This window comes from Numenius arquata, chromosome 1 (genome assembly GCF_964106895.1).
Source record: "Numenius arquata chromosome 1, bNumArq3.hap1.1, whole genome shotgun sequence".
Taxonomy (NCBI): domain Eukaryota; kingdom Metazoa; phylum Chordata; class Aves; order Charadriiformes; family Scolopacidae; genus Numenius; species Numenius arquata.
This window is the reverse complement of record NC_133576.1, coordinates 4,151,355-4,179,315: the sequence shown is the minus strand read 5'-3', so window position 1 is coordinate 4,179,315 and position 27,961 is coordinate 4,151,355. Positions and strand designations below refer to the sequence as shown.

The window sequence follows — 27,961 nt, the reverse complement described above, 5'->3', positions numbered from 1 at the left end:
GTCCCAGGATAACCAGCCACTTCCCCGAGGCACCCACCGTCGCCGGCGCCGTTACCGCCGCCCGGCACCGGGAGCGCGCCTCCTCCCGCCTCAGGCGGCGGCGGCGCCCGCCCCCGCCAGCAGCCAATCAGCGACCGTCGGCTCCCCACGCGCGCGTGCGGGGCCGGCCCCACGTGACTGGCAGGGTGCCGGGGAGGGGAACGAGAGGGGGGGTGGGGGAGGGAGCGGCCCGACATCCACATCCGGGTGAGGCCGCGCGCTGGCCGGGGCTCTCGCGCGGGGGCGGTTTACCCGTGGCGGGGAGGGGGGAGGGATGATGGCGGCGGGCTCGGAACGGCAGTGGCCCCGGGGTCCCTGAGAGGAGCGGCTGCGGAGCGGGCTGAAGTGAAGGGGGGAAGGCGCCGCTCGCCCTCCCTCCTCTGTGGGGGCTGCCCGCCCACCCGCGCCGAGTGGGCCTAGCACCGGGAGGGGGGCCGGCGCTGTTCCCAGCTGGTTCACCCCCTTCCCCTCAGCGGGGTTGCGGGGCGCGGAGTCTGGCCTGGTGCCGGCGGTGGTGGAGCCGGGTTGCTGCAGGTGACTGTGCCAGGCCTGCCTTCATCTGCCTGACTCCTCCTCCTCCTCCTCCGGTGCTGCCCACGGGTCCAGTGCCAGTGGGCCAGGACGGCCCTCCGGTATTGATTGTCTGTGTGCTGTGGTGGGCGCTCTTACTGATGCGACTTGAGGGTTTCCACGAAAGGGTGTTTTAAAAGTAGTTTAGAGGAACGACAGGAGCCTTCTTTCCCTCCACCAGAAAATTGATACCCCTGTCAACAGGAAGGAGAACCTTGTGAGTAGTTCTCTAGCCCAGAGGCTTGGAAACGTTGGCTATGACTTCTCTGCTCCTCCGCTTCTGAGGCCAAACTGCGCATGGCCAAATTGTCAAACTTCGTCCAGAATCTTAAATTGTGGCAAAATACCTAGTCTGAGTTTTCAGAGATGCATCTGTGCCTAATATCTGTTACTATAAATGGAGTTAGATGTTGAAGTATTTATGAAAAATCTATGTGAATCTTCATATTTATTTTCTATAAATCTGGTCTCTAAACATTTTAGGTTTTGAGGCTTCTCATACGTAGAATAGGGTTGACTAAATCCTCTTGATACCTCAGCCCCTGAGCTTAACCTTTTGCTTTGGGATACTCCCTTGATGAACGCTCTCTGAAGCCTTGGTTCTTCTCAGGAGACTGTAGTTTATCTTACATATATATATTTTCCTTTTCTGTCCTAGCAACTCTTTTTGCCTACCAACGGCACATTGTGAATGCATGTCCTGCCATCTTACTGCAGCATTTTAGTGAAGCTTTGGGTAGTTTTTGTTTTTTCCACAGTGCTTCTGTAGACTTGCTTAATTGTTTTTGTTCTCGGCGCTTTCTGGCTGTTTTATTTTCTCCTAGTCTTCAGGTTTTGCTCTTCTGCATACGTTTCTTAAGCTTATGACTTTGTTCTGAGTGCCTCCGTGTTGATGGCTTGAATGTCTAAGTAACTGTTGGTGCTAGTGTTCTAGTACTTTGTTTTTTCTTCGGGGCTGTCAGTTTCTCGTCACTAATACAGGAAGCGGATTGCTGACCATTTTCAAACATAGTTTGTGGGGTAGGCAATGCCCGTTAATGAGTGCGGTAGCAAACTTCGTGCTGGTAGGGTTTTGAAAGAAAAAAATCACAGCAGTGTTCAAACAGATGATGCCTGGATGCTCGATGAATGGCAGATAATCTTTATTCTGATCATTGCTATAATTAAGTTTATGGTTTCCTTCCAGTTTGATTCTACCTAGAGATAGATATGATTGAAAACTGAGTATACCCAGTGACACGTTTATATCTGTGATGTTCATAAACCTCCCCAAGGATTTTGAGACATACTGGTCAGTGCCTCACTAGAACTTTCAGTGCATTTTATGTACTTTTGCGTTTAATTACATCCTCCTTGATTCTTTTCTGCGTGTCTTTGAACACTGTGGACTGTTAGACCAGTTCCTTCGTGTTTCTCTCCAAGTGACACAACTACTGCCAGAGGTCGGTGAAGAATATACATTGTGTAGACAATGTTAGCTGTTTATGTGGTGTCAGGCTGACGTTCAGGATGATGATAGCTACATAGATTTGTAGGTGCCAAAATACAGTTATGCTACAATGCATGTTTCTGGTCCAGAGGAACAATTGGATCACAATCTTAAGGGCAATAACTGGCATTCTCTAAATGTTTACAGAACTGCTAAGACATCTAAGTATGGTGTGTATCTGAGCAGTTGGCTTGATTCCTCCTGGCTTACTGAAAACCAACTTCCAGGAAAGCTTGCAACACCAAATGGAAAAAAGTTTTTGGTATGATGGAAAAAAGCTTTTTGTGACTCTTTAAATGTAAAGTTCACAATACCTTCTTGCCCATGCTCACTTGAGTCCATTCAGGTCCCAAGGTGATTGGTTCAGTCTGCAATGGTCTGATATGCTTGTGTGTTTTGTAATCTGCTGTTGTCCATTTGTGGAGTTTTTGACGCTTGAATGCCCTTACAAGAAAGTTCTTTCTGCTTATACAAAACTGATTTAATCATAGTAATGAAGGAAAAAACCTCTTGTTAAACCAATCTTGATACTTTTTTCAGCTATGTTTTTTTCTTTTGTGTGGAGCTTTTCCCCCAGCACACTAGAGGTTTCAGGCTGCAGACAATGTAAATTTTAAGTCATACAGACTAAACCTACCTCTTAAATGCTTTGTAAGTGGTAGATTATCTAAAAAGTGTTGCAAGGTGGCTTTCAGGCATTGTATTTTAATACCTGTTACATCTCGCTACTTTGTCCTTTGATGTTTATAATTATAAGAATGCATCAGAAAGTCAAAATGGGGTTTGTTTTTCTGTTTTGGTTATCTCACGCTTCTAAAGACTTATATGGAAATAAGCCTTGCTCATGTTAGTAAAAATAAATACCTTACATTTTAAAGTTGGATTTGGCTTTTCTGATAAGGCCTATTGCAACCTTAATCTTCCTATATCCCTTTGTGTCCCTTAAGCAATGACACCTGCTCTCCAGACCTGAGTCTCCAGATATGGTGCTATTTTTACAGAAAGGAATTAAGTAACTTGTAATGTTCTTAATGTAGAATAACATAGTGTCTTGACTTTCTTAACGTACATTAGGATTCATATTCTTTCTTCCTGAAGAGTTTGGGGTTGACCAATGTGAAGAATTTTGCTTTTCTGACATAGTCGGCTTTTTTCCTTCTACGTTCAGTTGACAGATTTATTTTTGGAGTGACTGAAATGAATTCTGGGAGTTCTGTCCACTCTTTCGATGAAACCAAGACTTAAAAATGTAAATTCCTTTATAGGGTATGGTTGGAAAAGCATAATTATGTACCCCTAAATGTCTTTTTAAGCAATCTCAGAGGACTTTTTGAATTAAAAGAAAGTGAAATAAATGTATTACTTTACATGTACTTGTTTGTTAAAGTGGTGATGGATATTCCTAAAGAGATTTTTAGGGATGGCATTTTTATAGAACTCTTGTGCAGTTTTTCAGCAGCTGGATGTGGCATCTGTCTGCCTTTGTTTGCATACATGAAGCTAATATTTCCTGTTGATCACATTGTTACAGATACTGTTTAGCCTTTCTGTCTACTACTTTTCAAGCCTTTGAAACAGAGCTAGAGGAACGGAGAAAATACTTGTAAAGGTGTTTTGGATCCTCAGAAAGAAAAATGTTTCTCCTGGTTGTATAATCCCTATATAAGAAAAGCAGTTTTTGCTATTTGTCATTAAAGTGATCACAATTCAGTTTTTGTATCTCTTTCAGAGCAGAATCTGGAAATGGCTTTAGTTTAAGTTGCTAATTTCAGTTGATATAAAATATGTCATCTGTTATATTTGCACAATTTTTCTAAGTTTTAGTTTTAAGAAAATCAAGTGCGTCCAAACTATAGTGCTCACTTAGTGCAAAAAGATCTAAAATCTCAGGCAGTTTATGCAACACTGGCTTGAAAAACCTCCACTTACTGGAAACAAGACAAGATTAAATTCAGATTTTTAAGTTTCCCACTAGTAACTCTGGTAATAGTTTTAGAATGTAAAGTTTTCACCTATTCAGCACTTTTCTTAATCAAAGAAACAAATTTGAATGGTTTAGCTATTTTTGTGAATCTCCTTATCTGATAACATATGGCATCTTAATACTCCAATATTAACTCGCCAGGCAAGCTTTCTGGTGCAGTGAAACAGAAGTTGAGTCTTGTCCAATTCTTCCACCTTGGGACTCCAGGACTATTGCTTCTCTTATTTCATTGCGGTCCTTCTGGAAAAGATGGTAGGGTTTTGTGTGCATATGTAAACTAATTTTAGGTGACTGTGCAACAATAATGTTAGGGGCTTTTTGCTTGTTTATTTTAGGAAAAAGTAGTTATAATTATGCAGGTAGCAGGAGTGGTTCCAAGTTGTGGTTCTTGCTTCTATTCATCTTCCCTTTGGATTAAGAGGCTGTAGCAGATACTGTACAGGGCAAAATAATCTGTACTGGAGAAAAGATTAGTTGCAGTCCATGGAATACATTAACATGCCAGCTGGAAACTGGCACTAAGGGCTGACAGTATTAAACACTATTTTGTTTGGAAACAGAGGATGTAGGGTGTGCAAACACATGTTAAGATACAGAACATCCAAACTCAAATTCTTCCAGTTGGAAAACTGCTAATTTCAAGGCGGTAGCCCTGAATCTGTTGCTAAAGCTGTTGCTTTTACTTCAGCAAAGGACTTAAAAAGGGATTTAACGTGATGTGTTGTTTGTATAAAAGTAGTTCACAGTGGCATTACCACAGAGAATGTCAATGTTTGAGTATATTTATTGGTTGTGTTTCAGTTTTCGCATGTATTGAAGAATGGTTCTCTGATTCTGAAGTATAGCACTCTTAAAGAGCTGTTGGGTGACAACATAACCATACCAAGACACTAGTCTTGATCTGAACAGAAGCGGAAACATACACAATTTACAGTAATCTGTTTCAAGTGATGATAAATGTGTATGAAAATGTAAAGAAAATTTCATACTTACTTCAATTTGAATATTATGTGTTTGAAGGTGTGTCCTATGAGGAGCACTAAGGACTCTGGGCTGGTCTAGTTTGGAGAAGAGGAGGCTGAGGGGCGACCTCACTGCTCTCTACAGCTTCCTGAGGAGGGGAAGGGGAGAGTGAGGTGCTGAGCTCTTCTCCCTGGGATCCAGTGTGAGGACACGTGGGAACGGTTCAAAGCTGCACCAGGGAAGGTTTAGACTGGACAGCAGAAAGCATTTCTTTACCAAGAGGGTGGTCAAACACTGGAACAGGCTTCCTAGAAAAAAGTGATCGATGCCCCAAGCCTGTCAGTGTTTAAGAGACATTTGGACAATGCCCCTAACAACATGCTTAGACTTTTGGTGAGCTCTGAAGTGCTCAGGCAGTTGGACCATATGATTGTTGTAGGTCCCTTCCAACTGCAACTATTCTATTCTATTCTATGAACTCTCTAGGGAAGAGATGCAGCCCTGGGTGAGGATACTGAATAAATGTGAACTGAAAGGGAGATAAATATTAGCTCTAAGCTTTTTCAAGAAAAGAACTGCTGTAGGCATATTTGCTGTTGTACATGTTCTTTTGGGCACACTGAATAAAGGTAGGAGAAGTTTGTTAGAAGGTGAGCGGGTTCAGAGAGTCTTCGTCTATTATTACGTACCCAGAATAGGTACCTGCTTTCTGGGAAAATCGTGTCATTAGTCCTTGCTGAGGTTGGGGTCCATGTTTCCTGGTACTATTTGGGGCTTTTTAGAATGTCCAGAGGTGTCTCTGTCTGAAATACCTCCTGAACTTGGCTGCAGAGAATTATTGTTACAATCTGAAAAGGCTATTTTTACAGTACTGGAAATTTCGTAGGGATTGCCCTGTGTCTTCATTGAACAAAATATATTCTTGAAGATTGTGACATGTAGGTGACTCCTACATATGAAGAATTGGGCTCCTGAATTCTCTGTCCATGTATTTACATAAGACCTACCTTCTGTACTGCTGAAGAAAGCTTAAAGCTTTGGAAATTTTGATGAATAAATGGGATTTCTTCTGGCTTTAGGTCAGCCTCTAAAAGGAATGATAACATTAGGGCAATGTGATTCTGCAGTATATGATTATATAAATTGATCCCAGTTTGATTCAGTCTGTATGGCAAAGTGTTAGGGAAAATGTAAAGGCAGCAAAATATATCTAAATATTCCCACCACAAATTCATTCTGGGATGAGCTGACTCCAGTTTAGGAATGGCTTATGGATCCCACAGAGTTAGTAGTTGTTCCCTGAGAGTCCGGTGGATTTCAGTTTTCAGTTTGTTACTGTAGAATAATTTTTTTTTTTTTTAACTAAATATGTTAAAAAAAATTAAAAATGTTTTGCCAGTTGACAAACTCATGAGTGGTTGTACGAGTTTTAATGTTAGAGAGGTGCTGGAAACGGACTGCAATTTGCATTTTACAGTCCACGGAGGTACGAGAAGGCATTAGCAGGATCATGTCGTTGTTGGGCTTGTGCAGGTCCTGTTCTGTAAAGGGACTCAAGTCTTTCGAAGAGTCTTTGTTGCTGATTTTTTTTTGATGTTTCTGATGCTTATTGAGTTTTTATAATACAGTTTGATGAAAATGTTCTTAATATTTAAAAACAGAAAAATGTGACTGCAGAAAATATAATTATCTCTCTATCAAATGGAAGTTTGTTTTTATGGAATAGAATGAATAATTTTGTATAGGAATTCTGTGTGTGTATTTTATTCAAAGGTGAGAACAGATTATAATACCATTTTATAATTAGTTTTCCAGATTGGGTTGTATCTGTTGTTGAGATAGGTCTTTATCTTCTTGTAGGTATACCTCTTGACTTGTTTGGGACAGCAGCCCTTACTTGGAATGCCTGGATTTCAGAAAGGCAGTGTTTTTACCTAAGGTCTTTGAAAGTCAGTTTTCATTCCTTTTCCACATTAGGTTTGTGATGAGGAGCGGTAAGAAAATGGAAAGAGTTTGATCTGTGATGTAGTAGGAGCTTGTGGCCAATGACAGTCCTGTTAAAAAAAAAAAAAAAAAAAAAAAAAAAAAATCTTTGGTGTGGTAGGGATAACTTTCTGTGCCTCACTTCTAGAGGAGTTACAGACTGACTTTAGAGATACGTGTTTTCTAAGACAGTAATGACTTAAGCAGCTGTCAGCAATGAAAATATTTTCTTTTTTTTGTTTTGTTTTGAGGCAAAATCTGTAAGTGGTAATGAACATACAGTTACTTAATAAAAAAAAAAAAAAAAAGGACAAAACAGACTACACACGCTCTGACCTGTTAGCATAAACCACTGATTTTTATTTCGTGTCCATCTGAAGTTCTGTAGAGGTGTTGCAGCTTGTATGTTTTTTACTAAAAATGTTTATAACTACCTTCTTAAGGAGTGAGGGTAGGGCAGATCAGAAAGCCTTGGGGACATAGATTTGGACCCCCATCACTATCACTTTAAAATCAGTGGTCCAAATTCAGTCCATCTTGTTAGCAGGCAAATTATTTTGTGCGTAATGAGTTGGGGAGTTTACCAGTTCATACACACTTATGATTTTCCTTTGTGTTAGGATCAAACTGCTGCTTGGTTAGTAGCTGTAAGATAAATTTCAGGACTGGCTGTTCAGTGTTTTTTATCTTTGTGTTGGCTTGGTGTGGTGTGTGTGGGTTTTTTTGTTTTTTCTTTGGTTTTGTTGGGTTTTTTTGTTGGCTGGTGGGGGGGAGTGTGTGTGTGTGCATTATTTGAAGTAGGCACTTTCTTATGGCCAAGATCAGAGTTAGGTACACATTTATTTGGGCAGATGTGATATATCAGCTGGGACTAAGACTGTATTTTTACTGTATTTTTGTGTATATCTTTGGTGCAGAACTCCAGGTGCACCTGGTGTAGTACTAGGAATATAAAAGCAACTGAAACTGCTGACAAAGGAAGGTGGTGGGAGTTTTTTTGAATGATTTTTTCTTTTTTCAGTAAGATGAAGATCCTGTGTTCTCAAACATTTTAAGTTAAGAGGTAAGGGAAGAAATACATTGCATAGTCTTCTCTGACCAGAGAAAACTATGAAGACAGTTGGTGCCCCTTTGAAATGTGTTTTATGCCTTTTACTCTCTAAGCAGCAGCTGTTTGGGCTAATGGTGTCTGCTCTCTTAAGCCGATTGACAAAAGTGAATATAATCCCCTACTCAATTTAAACTCGGAGCCAAACAGGTTGCTTAACCTGGGCCTGAAAGTAACAACATTTAAAACCCAAACAAATAAAATACCTTCATCTGAGAAGCAGAAACAACCCCTTGCAGCAACTTCATAAACAATTTGAACTCAATATACAAGATTATGAAGAGATTCTCTACAAGCCTTAAAATCAGAGTATTATAAGCAATTTTTTGTCTCCTTCCCAGAGGATTGTATTCAGTTAAAATAATTAAAGATAAAACAGTCTTTGTACCACTGATGCGTTGTTTAGATTTGTGTTTTCTGGTCGGGTGTAAAGTTAAGGGAAAAGGAGATGTCAGAAAACTAGCCAAATCTTCTGCATATGGTTTTGGCTTTAATGGGTGAAACATAGGAATCTAAATGCGTTGAGTGATAATAGACCTGTTAGGAAAATAAAATAAAACAAAACTGCATATGGTAGAAATAGGTAGCAGTTAACCTGTGCTGGGGATGAGGAGTGACAGAGATGAACCACTCAGATATTTATTTTTTTTAATGCATTTGTTTATGTATTATATTTCTCTACAGCAATTTCCTGATGGTTTGTGTGAGGGACTGTCGGTGTTTTTACTTAATGTGTGTCTGCTAAGCTAGGCAGCAGATTGTTGTGTCATTAGGCGGGGACAGAGGACATCGGTCAACAGGTAGCACCACTGCTGCAGTTACAACTTTTTTTTTCTCATGTTTTCCTCCTTAAGAAGTTTGTCCAAGAAGCAAACTTCTTTTCCATTTTTAGTTCTGTGTGTTCATGCTGAATATGCAGGGATTATTTCCCCTGCATTAGAGGAAGGGACTAAAAGGTTGCTGATTTAATATGCTACTGGTTGTGATGGTATCTGCAAAGTCTGAGCTGTGAAGTATGTGTGTATCATGCTTTACCATCTTCTGCCTGCAGGTGTTTGTGTCTCATCACAGTCCATTGAAAGGCACATGAAAGCCATGCCTTGCTATAAGAAGTGTAGCTCGTATTTAAAAGACACTTTTACTGAGTGATACAAAAAGCTTTTAGTTGTTGAAGAGAGAAACAGTTCTGATTATGTTTGCTAGAAGGCATCCTTTAGTATAATACTTGGTGAAATTTATATTCAGAGTACCATCTAGATCAGAGAAGTAAGTGAATTTGGATGTAAAGTAAGTGTTATCTGTAAGAATTAATGTGTGAGAGAGAGCAGGTAATAATAGTAAATAGGTGACAGTGATTAATTGAGCTGCAGGTAAGATCTGAGGATTCAAAATACAAAACTTCCAAAGGTTTGGAAAAAGTTTTGTGATGCTAGGTTGCTGTAGATAGTTGAGGGACCAAACTAATTTGAACTTCAAATAGGGCACACGTAAATAGTACTTATTCATTGCTAGTCAATTCTTTTCTCTTCCAGACCAGCAAAAAGGTAGCTTTTTATACAAAGGAATATAGTACCGTCTGTGCTCTTCTGTTAATATTTCTGAAAAACCTCTGAGGCATTTTGCACCTGGAGTTTAGTTAGTGGATTTGACAGTGAGTCCTTAGCTCAGTTTGCAGTGGTAATGGCAAACTTAGTCAGATCGAGGTAACAAACTGCTAAACCGAAACTGAAATGCTTTGAATATTGATTTAGACGTCCATACTAACAATATATGTTTGAAATAGTCTCGGTGTCTGTAAATATCTATAGATGCCCTTGACAAGTAAAGACAAATGCTAAATTCACTTTTAAGCCGCTCCTCTTCTGCTTTCCATTAGAGGTTTGTTTATTTTCAAATGTTTCACAGCAAAAGACTACTTATGTACTGAACTTGTTCTTGATTATATTTGCTTTAGTTTTTGCTACAGTGTAATTTCTTGAATTGAGCAGAACTGATTGATTGATAAATAAGTAGGTGGTGTTGAACCATGCTGCCAATGCAAGATCCTGCTTTTAATCAGAAGAATTATTTGGCTGTAAATTAGTTTAGAATACAACACATTGTAAGGGGATGAATGAGAAAGAACCATCTTTTGTTGTTTTAATTACAGATGAAGTCTTCATAGAATGGGGGACACCAATAAGTACGTATAAAAAATAATTAAGAAAATATTGATTATAGAGTTTGATCTGTTTGAAACCTGTCCTCTGAGACCGTGAGAAGATTTTGTTGCTTATGGTGCTTTCTGTACATGCTCTAGATTCTGAAGTTCTGTTAGCTTGTAAATAAATAAATATACTATATAATGTACTAAATCATTACAAGTTCATTCCATGTTTCAAAGTTTTTGAATAATGTCAATGTAGGTAAAAGCTATCCGATATTCTGGTACTGTTGCCAAAGCTTGGTCTTTTAGTTCTTTACAGTTGAAATTTTCTTCATTAAATACTTTGTCAGAACACACTGCTATGATGGATTTCATTTATCTTGAGGTGGGGCTTGAGGGAAGGATTGGAATTGCATTAATTTAAATTTGGTTCAGTATCCTTTTATATTAAATACTTACCTTTTCACTTAAATATCTTTTATTTATCGCAGAACACAGGCCAGTGATTTTTATATGTATATATTTTTAATTTCTGAGGAAAAGAGACCTACAGTCAACTTATTTGCACTAGGCTTACTCTTTTTTCAAAACTTTAACAACACTTTCCTATGTTACGGTTCTTGAGTTTAGTGTGTGTGTACAGAGAGAAATAAACCGGAAATCCTGTCTCTGAGGATTGGAATTTAGTGTCGTTTTAGATGGAAAACAAAATATTTTAGCATACACTTGCCAGTTAAGCTTTTAAAAGGACTTTCCATGGGGTGAAACTTTGGAAATAATGCAGAGCTTCTGAAGAGGTTTCCACGTGATATACACACCGCAGTCAACTTGCTTTTAGTTTATAAGCTGCCGGAGAGAAAATCGCTATCTTGGCCTGATCAACTATAGATTGAAGAAATGTTGTACTTACTTTGAAATGCTGGTTTTCAGTCAAGTCTTGTGGCACGGGATGTGTTCTGCCAGTGCGTTTTTCTCATGTTACATGGGAAACTTTAATCACTTTAATTTACTACTTTTTTTTTTTGTTTTTTTCTTTTTCTGGTCAAGTTATTACACACTTGACTAGCATATTCAAGCACATTTGATTAATGTATAGTAACATTGTAAAATCACTGTGGAAAGGGTCTAGAAACTGCATTTAAAAACACTTTAAAACTTTAAAAGTTACAGTCCACGTAAAAATGATTTGTACAGAAATTTAATATTAATTACTGTGTGATGAATGGTAAATGAGGTATTGATACTCCAAGATCAGATTAACTTATTATTAGAAGGTAAAAATATAGTTTCTGGTTTAGGATTTTTGTGAATACTTTTTTTCTAGTTAATGAGCGCTTGAAACGTGTGATACAGCTATCTATCGCTATTGAAGGTACCTGTGATTTGGTGTTGTTATCCTTTATAAATATGCATGCATGGACTGCCTTTAGTGTTTTATAAAGAGGCCTGACTTGTCTTTTGTAGGGGTTGAAAGAGCAATATTAGTTCAAGAAGCATATTTTCTTTAAAAGGAGAAGAGACAGGAATTAATGTGCTGGAAAATTTCAAAATACAGGCAAATTATATTTACTTTTGGAAACTATTAAATTTAATTTGACTGTGTGCCCTGAAGATTTTGGTATACATAGATACTTTTTGTTTTACTATCTGAACATAAGCGTGCACTATCTCTTTTTATAAATATATTTATATAGATAGAGAGATATACACACATGTTGCCCCAGTGGTACGCGCACAGTTGAGCAAAGTTATGACTTGGTTTTTTGTGGGCTTTTTTGTGTCATGTGTTTCTTTTTTCTTAATAATAGTAAGCAGAAAATATGTTATATAAATCGTTAATACAACTTTGTCATGCATTTGAAAGGGGCTAAGGTAATACTGTTAAAAAATGAATTTATCAGTAACAGATTTCAAAATGTTTTTACAAAGGTAAAGATACTGACCTGTTGGATTGCCTTAATGTATTCTAGACTGTGTTTAAGAAGGATTTAGGAAGTTAATTTATCCAGTTACTGTGATGGTGAACTATATTAAAGACACATTTTAGTAAAAGGGACGGATATCAAAATTGAGTAAAGAATACTGAGTAGTGAGAGTGCTCAAAAATAGTTATAAAAAAATTTGTCATTTTTTATTACTGTCGATCTGCATGGTATATAAAACACACTCAGAAATTATTATCTTTCTAACATACCTGAATCTTAAAAAAAAAAAGAAAGAAGTTAACAGTTGTTGCAAAAGCATAACATGTTTTTCTTTTAAATGGTCGTCTTCAGGTAGCAGTTATGCTGAAATTGTTCAAATCTCATAACGTGAAATACAGTGTGATGTAATTACAATGTCTAGTTTAGAAGTCTAGATAATAAATAAGAGTTTTTATTGAAAAAGAATCACAGTGTTTAATCGTATGTCAGCATTGGATCCCATGGAAAAATGCACACATCTGTATTTAACCTGGTTAAACTATAAATGACTATGGAACATCTGGAGTTAGTGAAACTGGTGAAGGATAGGACACTGGCAATATCTTTGTTACAGCAGGGCTGCTGTGTAGTTCTTGCTTATTAATCCAATCCTGGTTCTTCCATTAAGTTTGAATTATAGAACCACACGCTAAATAAAAAAAGTGAGGGAAGGATGAAAGAAGACCAAGAGTTTGCAGAGCTGAATTGAGTTATAGTCTTCTGGCACTCTGCACCTCCCATTCAGTATCCTGTTGACAGACAACCAGGCTGTGTTCTGAGCTGCTCTCATTAAATGCCATAGGATTGAATTTCTTAAAATTATTTTGGCATTTTGGATTAAAAAAAAAAAAAAGAGGTTTTTTTTCTTTGTTCTTATTTAATGCAATGTTTGTGATAATAATTTTCCATAGAAGTTGTGCGCTCAGCCATATTTGTTCTGGGAAAGTAGCGGTTTGATTATAGAAGTAGCCTAACGTACTTACTACTCGTTATGAGTGAAGGAAAATAGTTGTGATTTTTCTGGTAATATTTTTTTTAACAATCTGATAGTGTAGAAAATATTAGCATATATATAATATTAGCATATATATAATATATCTGTGTTAGCAGAATCTGCCCATTCACATAAATTTTTTCTTAAACTCTCTAAAGAAAATTACAGCAATTACCTGGAACTTTTAATTGTTAAATGCATTGTTATTATTATTGAATGTAAGTATAGGGTATTAATGGTTATTGTTCAAATAGTCAAGCTTTTTCTTGCTGACTTTATTCAAGCAAAACTTGTCTTCGTTGGGAATTTTGCTGACTAAAGACTATGTAATTGCCTGGTAATTGATGTAGTTAAAAGATATCATTCTGCATGTAGTTTGCTCTTTGGAACCTGAATGTTCCGCCTGTTTTCTCAGTGTTGCCAGAAGGGATCAATTTTACATAGTAATTTTTGGATAAATTTCAGTAGTTCTCTTTAAACAGTGCCGGTTTCAAAAGCTATTAAGCTCTGTGAATATATAAGGTCCTTGTTAACTTAAATAATTCCATGAATTCTCAAGTATATTATATACAAGTTCACTACAGTTTGGTATTATTTTGTTCTTGTATATGTATTCTATACGCATTGTAGTTTTATACTTTAGGATGAATATCTGTTAGGCATGAATTTATTTCCAAGGGCATGCATTTATTTCCAGTTTTGCAAAGATCGTGGAGGATATCCAAAATTGTGATTTAAAATAAATTACATGGGAGAAAGAACAATTACTTTCTCTTAGACTGGGAAGATGTGGAGCATTTTGAATTGGGCACACTCTGTGATAAATAGAGGCTTGTCTGCGTATATTGCCTATACTTCATAAACTTTGTGCATCCAATTTATTCTGCATTTTAGCTGTGAGGCAGTGTATGTTTAATGAATTACCTGGTTTTGTGTGTATGCGTGCTAGTGTAGTATGGGGACGGGGATCCTTACTCCTTTAATACCACATTGTCGTCATGGCTGCAAAGTACTGCAGAAGGCAGAGACATTTTGAATGTGATCGACGTAAGGGTATATTCTTTCTTAAATTGTAGGGACTTGAGCACTCCTCTCTTTTATTAGCATTATTGCCATTTATTTGTACAAGTTACCGCACATATGTATGAGCATGTATTCAAAGACTTATGTTTTCATTTGACGTGTCGTCATATTAAATTGTTGCTATGATGCTCGAACGGTTACTAAGATTGTGTCAAACCTTCAATTTTCAGATGTTGAATTCTGTCACAAAGATCCCTTGAGGCAGAACTTGATGATTTTCACTCTTGGAAAGCTTGTCCCTTCATCATACAGACACCTCTTTCTACGTTCTAGTAAAACATGTTAGTGTGATTTGCAAGTAAAAAGAATCAGTTGCGTTTTGGAATATTGGATATTAACAGGAAAGAATAGAGAAGCAAAAGTATTTCAATTGCTAGTCTAAGTTCTTGAAGCTTACTAATGTTTTAAGTGGAAATGCATTTGAAATACCTGTGACCCTTTTATTTTACTTTTAAACCCTCCCTTTCTTAAGTTTATCAAACAAGAACTATAGATTCTTCTACAGACCGCTGTTTGCCCCAGCGTTCCCAAACCTTCAATAGTGGATGTTTTTTGTACCGTTAATTTCTGTGCTGCCAAGTAAAAAAGATTGCGTTACGTGAATAAGCGCTGTACAGAAATGAAGCGTATAGCTGGAGTGCCCGGTTACGCAAACTGTCTGCAACTGATAACCAGCTCCTTTGTAAGGGAAGCATTGATTAGCAAAACACTGTATCTGTCGAGGCCGAGAGGGAAGAAATAGACCGAGACTACTAAAACTGTCTCGAAAAACTATTCATTCATTGTGAAATGTTCAACTTTTCTTGGAAAAAAAATAAATGCTATTTGTAGATATCTTAGTGATTGCATATTCACAGTGAAATCATGCAATTTAATGATTTGTAGGGATGGTTTTGAACAAATTAATGAATTACCTAAGTTTTCTATTATTTCCGGAGAAGAAACATCCCCATGCAAGTTTTTTTTCTTTTGAAGACTTTTTTTCTTAATGCTACATTTACCTCAGCCTTGTTCAAGAAACATCTCTCAGTACAGAGATTTAAGACGCTTTTTCTTTGAACTCATGATGAAAATATTTCGCCAGGTTTTTGCTACTTTTGTCCATCCTACAACAGTGAAGATCCTCTAGAAGTACTCTTTCATGCTTCTCTCTTGAAGTTGGTTCATTTGTCATTAGCAAACCCAGTCCTAAAATGATCTTGGGTTGGTAGTTATTAGTACAGGTCATCTGAAGAACAATCTCAAAGGTAGATTCACTTTTTTTACAGCCTCCGCTTCTATTTCTGGATTATTACTATTTTTTTTTTTTTTTTTAACTGTGCTATTCTGGATAAAACTGAAAGCATTGGATCATAGACCATGCATGGAAGGGACATCTGGAGGTTTTCTGGTCCAAATCTCTGCTTGAAGCAGGTCTGGTTTGAACAGGTGCCTCAGAGCCAGTTGAGTTCTGAATGTCTTTGAGGATGAAGAATCCACGATGTCTGTGGGCAGCCTGTTCTAATATCTGGTCAGAATTTTCACTATTCCAACTATTGTCCTATGGATCCTAATTTGTCCTTTTGTCCTAAACCCTCTGCAGCTCCGAGAACACCCTGGCTTTGTCTTTTGGAGGACTGTGTCCAATTTTATGGTCGCTAGTACAGTAAGAATACTTTAAATATGGGAGTTAATTTTTAGGCTACTGTGGTCACTTTTGCTCAGGCATTTCCAGGGCCATTGATGTCTGATATTTGTGACCTACTTAGCAGATGACAAGTCACATTTTTCTTACCTTTTTTTGTAGAGTAAAAACTAATTTCCAGAACTTCTGATTAGCATTATTCTGAATAAGGGTTACAGAGATTGTTGATCTGGACTTGATGTTGGTTAAGTATAGATATATTGTATTGTCTTTATTTGCATGACAGAAATGTTCATTACAGTTTAATTCAAGCTACTTTTTGAGGGTTTCTGGGGGGATGGATGGCGAGAAGGCTTGCTAAGAGGAGAGTTTTTTCCTCCAGAAAGCACAGTATGCTTGTATTGTATCAGCTTTGTCAGACTTCTCAGAGTAGTTTATCTACATTTTGTAGAAGTGTGTGGCTTTTGAAAGAAAAAGATATTTGTGACAGAGAAAGTTTATAGGGAGATGTTAGAGAAATTAAAAAATTAGTTAACTATGTGATTCATCATTTTTTTGATGAAACAAAAAATAGTCTTTCCATGTTCTGGTGACAAGAAACCAGTTGTGGTGAAGACTGAAGACCTTGGAAGGACTTCCTATAAATTCTTGAGTTACTGCAGTTCTTAAAATTAAGTCTTGAGAAAGTGTCTATAGATTCTGGAGACAAAGAAATAGACTAAATAATATGGTAATATGATCATTCTGCTGGAGTTGATAAGGTTTTATTTTAACTCATCTTTAAATATCTAGAATGAAAAAGTTGATATTTTCTAAGTGGAAAATTCTTAAGGTTGGGACAAGCTGGCAAGGAATCACGGGCAAAAATGTAAAAAAAGATCTTCAGTCAAGAAGTATATGTGTTACTATAATTACTCATGTCAATAGATAACCCTCTGGAATTAAATCCATATTTACCTTGTTAGAGGTTGTTTTTTTCTTTTTTCCTGGCCATAGCTAGATCTCAGTGACCAAGACATTTGGAAGCCAAAGTATACAGACCTTTTCTCTCTTCAGCCTTTTAATTGAAAATATGTGCTAAAAATACCACGATGACACTTGCAAAGTTTTTTTTTCTTCTGAATGATGCTATCCTCTGAGTACTTATGGTTACACATGGAATCCCCATGTGGTCCATGGGTTGTGGTCTGGTATAGAAACAAAAATGCTACATGCATGTGGTAGACCTCTACCTCAGGAAATACTCTGAAGTCAACCTCGGCAATTATTTCTGAATCACAAGCAGAGTAGTATTTTAGACGTTGGCCTAGGGTTCGCACCTTTTTATTGATCTAGGAAAAAGCACTTCTCTCCCAATTTATATCTATTCTTTCCTATACATAAATGCACACCATGTCTTTGGTGATTTTACATATATGTAAAGCTCAGGAACAATGAGTGAAAGTGATTCAGTTTCTATCTATATATTGCACGTTTTCTTCCCCACTACTAATTTATTTTGCTCACAGTCTATATCTTTTTGTTCTTTGTTACTCACAGAATAGCATTCTGAATTACTTCAGTGCACCATACCTTTTACAAATGGATTTCTTAATAATTGCTTTTCAGAGATCAGATTTCACAGAGCGTGATTTCGATAAATTTTCTAGTTTCTTCTAGGATACGTCTGAGGAATTGCCAGTTCTTGAATGCATTTTCCACACAAGGCTGTGGTGGCTTTTTTCTCTCCTAAGTCTTAGGTTAATTTGAAAACTGGCACCTGCCTTTTCTGTAGGAGCTGTCTCTCTCTTTTTCTTGTGAAGCTGTATCTGATCAAGGGAAGTGAAATGGACTTGGCATCTGCACTTTATTGATTTTTCCTTGTGAAGCTGTATCTGATCAAGGGAAGTGAAATGGACTTGGCATTTGCACTTTATTGATTTTTCCTGCCTTAAGCACTGTTTAAAAAGCCAAAAGTGTATGCTGAAGAAGAGGACCCACAAGTTCTAAACCACAAATTTTTGTGGAACTGATTTTGTGAATTATCTTAATACCTATACTTATGAACTTCTGAGTGTTTTGCTCATATTAGCTCAGTACCTTTCAGATGAGAATATGATTTGTAAAGAATATCTTCTAATTTATTCTCTAAAGGAGAAGTCTTGGAGTTTTTGTGATTTTTATGCAGCTGTTGAAAATTTTACCACCCTTATGATGCTTATAAAAGGTATATATATTGGTGTTTAATCATATGCTGTGGTTCATTGTTTTAAAAATGCTTTTTTAAATAAAAGTTTTAAATAAAAAGGCAGTTATAGAAGTCTTGCAGGTTGCATGAGGTGTTCTTGTTACATGAAACAGATACAAATGCTACAGCTTTTGCTGCTACTGTTTTATTACATACAGCACTGTTACATGTTAGTAGTGTTATTCAAAATTACTTGTGAAGCTAGATAAGAAATATCATAGCATGGGATATAGAATCTTGCATGCTTCTTACAGGATCTGGATCTTTTGGTTCAGGGGGTGTCTCCTGAGAAAAGGACTAAGTGGTAAAATAAATTTTGTATTGGTTATTTTGAGCGGTAGGAGTGGTTGTGGTTTGGTTTTGTGGGTGTTTTATTTTTTTTTTTATTAACTTTTAAATTCACTGTAGGAATTGCTAGAAAAGTTCTAGCTATTGACAATTATTTTACGTATTCTATTTTGTGTAAATCAATCCTTGATTTTTACTGTCACATTCCTTAATGTCCTGGTCTCATCTCTAAGTGTTGAAGCTTTCTGGAGACTCTTCAGAAGAAGTGGATAAATGAATAGATGACAAATGTGAATAGGAAAAGAAAATTCTCTGGGTATCTGCTCTAGTGTTTGACTGCTGTCACCTTGTTAGACTGGAGTCCTTGCAGGTATGCTAAACTTGACTGTATGTGGCCTTAAACAACCTGACGTAGGGTCTAAGGTGGCCTTGCTTTCAGGTGGGCTTGCACCAGGTGTCCTTCTGAGGTGCTTCCCAAACTAAATTTATCTGATGATTCTTTGCATATATTCAATTTTATTGGTCCACTTGGGCTGTGGAAAAGAATTAGTTACAAAGGGACAGACTTGCATTTTTCTTAAAAGTCCCATAGATTTCAGTTGAGTCAATTGTAATATAAGCAAGTACTACATCTACAAATAGATGATGTTTTGCATCTCCTTACTTTGGGATCTTTTTTTATTAAAAAGGTATTTTATTTAGTAAATCTTTATTAGGTCAGTGCTGGGATTGAAATGAATCAACCTCACTTCCCAGGAGACAATTGCTGTGATGTGTTCTGTGTTGTCGTCTTTTTCCCAATAACCTTGAAGTCTCTTTCTTTAATATGTGATTGGGCACGCTTCTGTGGTGTGTTCAAATACAGGTAATAACTGCTATATTATTGTGCCTTTCATTATGGAGCTTATAGGTGTAATGCTTTGTGGTGGTGGTGGTTTCCTACGCATCCCATTATATGACTAAATACGCGCTGTAACATGATGGAGAACATGGGCATTTTGGTGATGCCTGATTTTCACTCTCTCATGATAGGGGTAGGGTATGCAGCCCTGGTATTGTCTGTTTGATTGAAAGATAAAAAGGCAGTTATTTGCGTGAAAAATCGCAATACTCAATTGTTTCAGTCTCAGCCTTGCATCTTAGATGCTACAGGTTCTCAGTCCCCTCGTCTAACCACCTTCTTTAACAACTGTCACGTACAGACAGACATAAATTTGTATGCCTACAGGGATTTAGACTTTTCTAATGTAGCATGAAATCATATTTTGCATCTCTTGATACAGAGAGATGTGGATGCTATATGCATTTGGCAATAGTTCATTGCTTCAAATAATATTAAACGATACTTTCCAAAGTAGTTGATTTTCTCCTTTTTCTTAAAATTTTGAAGCTATGTTTGCCTTCTGTTGTGGTTAAAAGTGACTTAAAAAAATCCCCAAAACAACCCAAACCAAAAATTGAAAACCATAAAACCTCCCACCTTTCTAAAAGTAGAAAACTTAATTGAATTTCCAAGTTCGTTTGACCATTTCATTCCCTGAAATGATAAAAAACTTATATTTCTATTTCTTCTTAAAATGTCTTCCTAATGTTTACCTTTGGTTCTAGCCAGAAGTCTTGTAGATATCTCATTGGAAAATTATAGCTTATCCAAAATTCATTAATGAGCACTCAAAGTAGCATATTTCTTAATAATCAAAGAATTTCAAGTCTCTCTGAGGAAATAATTAGCCTAATTTCTTCTTATATAACTAGTTTATTATAGTTTTGACACAAACTCTTATTTTCTTATGGAAGGCTTGTGTGAATTTTGTTGCTTCCAAGGTTTTTTTAAAATCATGTTTATTGCAATTATGAATGCACTCTAATTTTCCAAATTGAAAGGCAGTCCTAAATTTCCCTCTGGTCCTCATGGTCTTGTGATGTTAGCCCCTGCTCAGTTGTATACTTTCCTTGTTAGATGCAGATGATAAATACTGAAAAAATATTGCAGAATTTAGGAGCTCTTAAGAGCTTTCCCATTGAAACCAATACAGATTACTCTTTTTCTGTAACAAGACTATTCATTAAATAACAAACCACTAAATGTACGTTAACCACATGGATCCTGCTATCTTTGTAGGAAATTTTTCCATTCAATTTTACTGTATAGTCAGCTGCTTAATAAGGGGGGTGGAGGGTGGAAAAAGTCTGGAGAAGCTTTTCATTGCAAGTAAGGTATTGCTGAGGTAAATTACAGAATTGAAAGTTATAAAAAATATAAAATATATAAAATATAATATATAAATAATAATTTATATAAAAATAATAATATATTTTATATCTATAAATAGATATAAAATATAAAAAGTATATTTAAAAAATATAAAACACTGAAAGGCTTGAACTTTCCATTGATTTGAAGGATTAAGAATTACTGCTTAATCTTTATTTTTGTTTCATTCTTTTTGAAGAAAAAAAAAGAGAAATCACCTACATCTCAGTACCTCATTGCAGCTACCATTTCTAGAAATTGATGCCTGACAGATACGCTGAAAGAATTTAGCTTTATTGCTAGGAAGGGAAGTTAGAATTCCTCAGTCTCAAAAAAAAAAAAAAGTAAAAAAATCCACCAGTAGCTATTCTTTAATTTTTCTTTTGACAGTGGTCTTCGGTAATGTTCATGTTGTTTTTCATGCTACTGAATTCCTGGCCATAATAAATGAAAAATATTCCTCTGTTTATAGTCTAAGTGTTATTAAACAGGTTACTTTTAGTGCTGAGATCTCAAGCAGGAGTGAAGTAAGAAATGTAAGATTTAATTTTTTTTTAAGAAAATTTTACAGATGCTCTAAATTTATTTTAGATTTGATTATGCTGTACATTCATATTCTGTTTTTTCTTGGGCTATGTATCTTTTGGGATATGCGTATTCTATAATTGAAAATTTCTAATTAATGACTTAGTAGCTACTGTAAGTTGATGAGATGCCACGTGTTTGTCCTTTAGCTGTGGTTGGTGTAGATCAGGAGAAACCTCTGTATCAGCTGGGTAAAAAGAAGAAAGCTTGTTCATGTTTTAAAATTGCTAAGAGGTGCTTGGAGTTTTGGCAGAAGAGCCACGTGAACTGCTTAGAACTTTGTGATACAGAAATTTATCATCTGTTTAGCTCTTTATCACAAAGGGATTGCCAGTATATATGCTTTCTAAATGACCACTGTTTCATTTTACTGTTTTTTTTTTTTTTTTCTGTTGTTGTTGTTTTTTAAATCTCATATTTATTTTGGCTAGGCTTTTTGGAGCTTGCAGTTTCGACCAAAGACTTAGTCTTCAAATAATGCGGTCTACGTTATATCCGGTAAAGGAAGAGCTAATAAGCCTGTCCTAGATTGAACACACTGAATGAGTCATTTAGTAAGCATAAGCATGCGAATAAAACCGATACGTTGTCATAGGTAGGGGTTAACCACCAACAGTGTTTGCCAGAAATACAAATGCAGCGGCCCCACCTTCAGCCAGCTCCCCACATACTGTGCTGACAAAATGAACAGCCAGCAATATGGTCTGTAAGTGGTTCCTTTAAAATGTACAGAGTTCTGCAAGTAAGTTAGCAACTTGGTCAAGGTTACAGGCCAGGTAGTATGTTTTCCAGCTGAATGTACCTGGCAAAATTAGTTGTCTTTGTTACTGAGACAAATTTATATTTGATTTATCAATTAAGAGATCAGGACTTGATTAATTTGAATGCTTACTAACCAGGGGTAGACTTTTAATGAAATGAAGAATCCTTCTTAATTCACTGTTTGGTGTCTCTGCCACTTTTGCCTTCTGGATATGAAGACTACCAGGATTTCTGGTGGAACTATAACATTCCTTCTCCTCCTAACTGTTGGAATGGGGAAAAGGAGCTTTTTTCCCAGCTTACATTTTTCTGTCTTTTTCCTTGTGAATGGCTTCTGGTTTTCTGGTGTATAAAACAATGATTTTGGTATGTCTGTTAGGTAAGTGCATTTCCCAAAGTTCTCCCAAAGTTCTCCCAAAGTTCTCCCAAAGTTCTCCCAAAGTTCTCCCAAAGTTCTCCCAAAGTCCTGTGTTAAGCCGATGGTCAGGCTTTGGTGACTGCATTTTATGTAGGGAAGCTTCCAAGCGTCTCGGTGTGTGTTTGAATCTATTCGTCATGCGTTGTTATCAGTCGTAGACAAGGCAGTCTTGGGCAACCTGACCTGAATGCAGTGTTGAGCCTCCTTTGAGCAGGAGCTTGGATTGTATGACCTGCTGGTCTGGGTTCTGGCCTAAATTATTGTATGATTTGAGGACTAAAAACTTGTTGATAAAATCTACTGGAAATGCAGTGGCTTACGTATCCGTGATCCATGAAGTTTCCTTCTTTTCACAGGAGTGTGCTGGATAGCTTCTCCAGCCTTTTAGGACATGACTGTCTTGAGAACTGTAATGTTTTGGAAATGGCCTGGGATGGATGACCTGCTGTGTCTTTTCCAACCATAATTTCTATGAATCTGTAATTTTGAGGTTGATTTCTTGTTGCCCAATTTTACAGTTACTTAATTCCAGTATCAGGCATATTTTAAGAGACCACATTTAGTCATGGTAAGACTGTGTGGGTTGTTTTGGTTTTTTGTGTTATTTTTTAAATCCTTCTGCAGATTGTCAGCACTTAATGTATTCTTTCCTATTCTGGTGCCACAAATAATGTCCTTAGTCTGTGAAGAAAGAAAAGTCTGATTACCCATTTTGGAATAGATTATTGATTAAAAAGTGCTGCTCCCAAAATTGTTGCATTCCTATGTGAAGTGTTAGGCTAGTTCTGCTGTTTATTTATACCAGAAATTCATTTCTATCACCAGAATAAAGGGTGGAGTTGAGAAGTTCTGTATTTGGTCATAGTTTCAGCATTGTTATCAATTAAGATTATAATGAGTTATTTCAACATTTTAAGCATTTTTTTAGAGCTAAATGCACATGTACTTTTAAGGGCTATGAAAGACTCCTAGCTAAAAATAGACTTGATGATTTTTTTTTTTTCTAAACAGTTCTTAAAACATTGGTGTGGCCCTGTACCCTTCTTGCAGAAAGCACCCATTTCTTTTCCTGCAAGAAACAACATCTTTTTGGAAAGAGATCTCTTAGTAAGAGCTCTTTCGTTAACACTCTTTGAAAAGAACATCTCAGCCTTTGAGTTTTTGAAGCGCCCTGTGCCAGCATCCCTCAAGACTTAATCCATACTTTCTGCCCTAATTTGCTTCCTGCTTACTTGTGATACGTGCTAAGTTTGCCAGTTTCATTCTGATATTTTTATTTTTTTTAATTTTTTTTTTATTTTTTGGATACAGCAAACAAAGCATGTAAACAAATCCGGATTTCTTTTTGATGGACTTAAAACTTGGTTTTGTTTATGAAAACAGATGTGCGTGTACATGTATGAATATATATTATACATGGACAAATAGCAAACAGTCCTGGTTGAGAATCGCTTTGCCTAGAATTCCTGTGGGATCTCCGAAAAACTGGAAGTTGGAGGATTAGCAGTTAGGCATGAAAACACCAGTGATACTGCTGAGACTTGGCTTGGAGTCTGTTTCTTTTATTCCATTTAAATGATGTGTGGAATAATTCATAGATTAATTGTGCTGTTACAGCCATGAAATGTCTGTGTTAAAATGTGTGGAGTAAGGTAATCTGAGGTCAAAATAGTCTTGTGGTCATTACCAGACTTATGAAAACTGTATATGACATGTAATAACAGAGAGGAGGGATTCAATAACAAGTTGGTCTCCGTATTTTTCTTGTGCCCTACATCCTTTTCTTCTATCAAACATTACTTCTGTTTTATGTATACGTAGGTTCTTATAAATTTTCTTGTAGGGGTTTATGTTGCCTTCCTGGAAGTCCTTGCCGGTATTTAGCACACATTTTGCCTACAGAGGCTTCTGTCCTTTATTGCCTTATGTCAGTGCTGCATTTGATGATACATGAAAGTAATTAATCACTTCTTAGAACGACATTTTTTCATACTTTATCGATACTTTTGTTTGCCTTTTTTAATTAAAAAAAAAAAAATCCTCTCCATTTTAGTGTGCCTTTCCAAAATGGTATTAATTCCTGTGCACTCCTCTGAACTTGTTCCAGTTTGTGTTTTTAAAACACAGTGCTGATATGGAATGTACTTTCTCCAGTTGAGGTGTAACCAGTTCTGAGATGATGGGAATAATGTCTCTTGCTCTTTGGGGAGAAAATCTGCTGTGGTCCTTTGAAGTAATTACTGAGGTCCTTTGAAGTAACTTTAGGTAGAGCCTGTAGGACCTGTTGATGTGACACAGTGTATAGATAAAATACCTATTTGCCTTTCTAAAGCCTCTCTTTCTTCAGCTACCTGCTTTGATTGCTTCTTGAATGCTGCATTTTGCAGTACCTATATCAATCACCACTCTATTTCGGATGGTGTTTAATAGTAGGTAGAGTGAATTTCACTGAATTTTTAGAGTTGGAAGGGATCATAAAGATCATCTAGTCCAACTCCCCTGCTGAAGCAGGATTGCCCAGAGCATGTCAGAGCATGTTACTCAGGACTGCATCCAGGCGGGTCTTGAAAGAGACGTTTAAGAGCCGTTTAGATGTGGTGTTGGGGGATATGATATAGGGGAGAACTTTGTAGTGTAGGGTAGATGGTTGGACTCGATGATCCCAAGGGTCTCTTCCAACCTGAATGATTCTATGATTCTATGAAAATCTCCAAAGAAGGGGACTCCACACCCTCCCTGGGCAGCCTGTTCCAGGTCTCTGGTACCCTCACCGGGAAGAAGTTTTTTCTCATATTTGAGTGGAGCCTCCTGTATCCAGCTTGTGCCCGTTGCTCCTCATCCTCTCACTGGCAACCACTGAAAAGAGTCTGGCTCCCTCCTCCTTCAGCCCACCCTTCAGATACTTATAAGCATTGATAAGGTCTCCCCTCAGCCTTCTCTTCTCCAGGCTAAAGAGTCCCAGCTCTCTCAGCTTTTCTTCATAAGGGAGATGCTCCAATCCTTGAATCATCCTCGTTGCCCTTCGCTGGACTCTTTCCAGTAGTTTCCTATCCCTCTTGAATTGGGGAGCAATATGTTGACATTCTCAACTGTTTGTTTATTGCTGTCGTCTTCAGCAGTGATGTTCTGTCTATACAACTGCCATAGCTATCATTTGTGTGTGCATGTGTTATTTTTTTGAGTTAAATATTAAAGCTCTGAATGCTAATAGAATACATAAATGTTTGACCAGTTAACCTTAGCATTGATGGGGAAAATACCCAGCTACCCTCTTTCTCTCTTAAAAAACAAAACAACACAAAACTCCAACCAACACAAAACCAAAAAAACCCCTTACAGTCCCTAAAAAGATACTTTGTTGTTATACCACATGTGAATATTGGACAATACTCTAACCAAATCTGTTTACTTACACTGTGTGATAGTGGTGTTTTAAACTAAGTTCATCAGTAAGAGCTTGAAACTTGATTTGTTAAACTTTGGAAGATGTGTGTTTGAATTGAAATCTTTCTTGGTAGTGATTTTCAGCAGTGGATATAGACTGAAAGTGTCCCCTTCTGACATTCTAATACTTCAATTTGGAGACTTCCTCCAAACCCTTTGAATTCTTCTGTTTTTGAGCATGTGCTTTCACAGTAATAAAAGTTTCTTCAGCTTACAGTCTATTGACTGAAGTCAGTTAACTTCGCAAACATTTTGCCATTCTATAAAGACCCTAAAGGGTTTTTTTGTGTAATCCTTCATTCATGTATCAGAATGATTTTTATTTTTATTTTTTTTTTAAAATACATATAATGCCCTTATTGAACAGCCATATATATATTGAGTTACTTTCACTAGCTGAGTAACTTATCCTGCATTCTTGTAAAAGGAACTGCAATTTGACTATAAATATATCAAAATGCCACAGAATTCAGGGCTACAGCTCAAAAATGCTGATCAGTTTGTAAAATCTAAATCAAGCCCTCCATGAAACGTAGGGAAGGACCTCTGTGGTAGCAGAAAAATTTCCAGAAATTCACCACAGTCTTTTTCGAAGTTGCTGTTTGTGCTGATGTTGCCAGACAGCTAAGAAGAGATGGGAAAAGCAGGAAATCTTTTTGGATTTAATCACAGTGCTGATTTGGAAAAGCAGCTTAACAATGAAAAATATTTTTATATTTTAAATCATAAACACAGAACTACGAAATACATGGCAGATCGTGATCACATTAAATTGGATCATCTTCATTACTAACGGAGAAAGTTCTTCCTTTTGGAATCTGATGGTCAGAAATCCTACTTCCTGGACTTTTTTTTTTTTTTTTTTATATATATATCCAGACTTTGGTTATTTAGTGTTTTCGGTACCATTTGTTGAGGTACTAGGGACTTGACTGTTATTCTTGAGAGCAATAGATACAGCTTTTGAAGTGTCACCTTTCTGTTTTCCTGTGTTGGAAAGCTTTTTCTACATTCTTGCTTTCAAAAGTTCTTTGATAACGTTGACGGGCAGTGCTTATCTTTTCCCTTGAAGATATTCAAGTTCCATTGTAAAATACCCAATTTTTATTTTGTTTGTCTTGATCAATAAACGTGTGCTTCTTAAGAGAGATATTGCACTTCTAGACCTTACATCCTCTATGTGGAAAAAGTTCTTATTTAGGTCCCTTAATCTTTTGTAGAACGTGTAAGCTTGGAAGACTTCAGGTAACCTGTGGAGTTGAGTACTTGGATGAACAACTGAATACTCATTTCTAAATGAGAAAGTGAGGCGGTTATAAAGAGCACCTAGATGAGCTAGGTACAGTTGTATCCAAGTGAAGGTTTCTACTTGTCTGCCGTGTAACTGAAGCACAAATATAGGAGTAATTTTGTCTTTTGACTCCTAGTTGATCATAAAATCAGCGTGTTTCTCTTATGAGACTGGCCAATGAAATATACCCATTTTCCTGCAGTGTAGAGCATTTTATTACTTCGGCTGCTGGGCTTTTAAGGTTTGACCACAGTGACTTGTTCTACCTGAGTCTATACTTTAAAACTAACACCATACCTTTGGTTTTACAAACACTTTATTGCTATTTTATGAGTAAAGGTGATACAACATGTTAATGTGGTGGTTTGTTTTTTGTTGGTTTTTTTTTTTTTTTTTAGTTTAAATCAAGATTTCTGCTATATTCTAGTTCCAGTTGAAAGATGGATGACGATGACTTTGGAGGATTTGAGGTATGTTATTTGGATGACTCGATTTTTAAATTTAACTATTTTCAACAGTTTTTATGGGACTTTATAGCATTTTGTAAAATATGTAACAATAATTTTTTCATGTTTCCAGGCAGCAGAGAGTTATGAGTTTGGAAATGGTGAAAAGCAGACTACATCCCCTGCTATTGCTTGGGCGGCATTTCCTACAGGTATTGATAATATCACTAAAAAAATTCTTAACAATATATTGCTGTCCTTCTGTATTCACTGTAAATATTAGTACCCAGAGGATGTTC

The 27,961-nt window shown here is 36.8% G+C and overlaps 1 protein-coding gene across 1 annotated transcript in view; it reads left to right on the top strand.

Moving 5' to 3' along the window:
- The first annotated feature begins 217 nt into the window (after positions 1 to 217).
- Positions 218 to 27,961, top strand: part of CCDC91 (coiled-coil domain containing 91) — a 158,787-nt gene continuing 131,043 nt past the window's right edge. Inside the window, exons 1-3 of the mRNA XM_074155405.1 lie at positions 218 to 246; positions 27,615 to 27,686; positions 27,796 to 27,874. Coding sequence (XP_074011506.1) covers positions 27,657 to 27,686; positions 27,796 to 27,874 — 109 coding nt within the window. The 5' untranslated portion in view covers positions 218 to 246; positions 27,615 to 27,656. The remainder of the gene's footprint in view (positions 247 to 27,614; positions 27,687 to 27,795; positions 27,875 to 27,961) is intronic.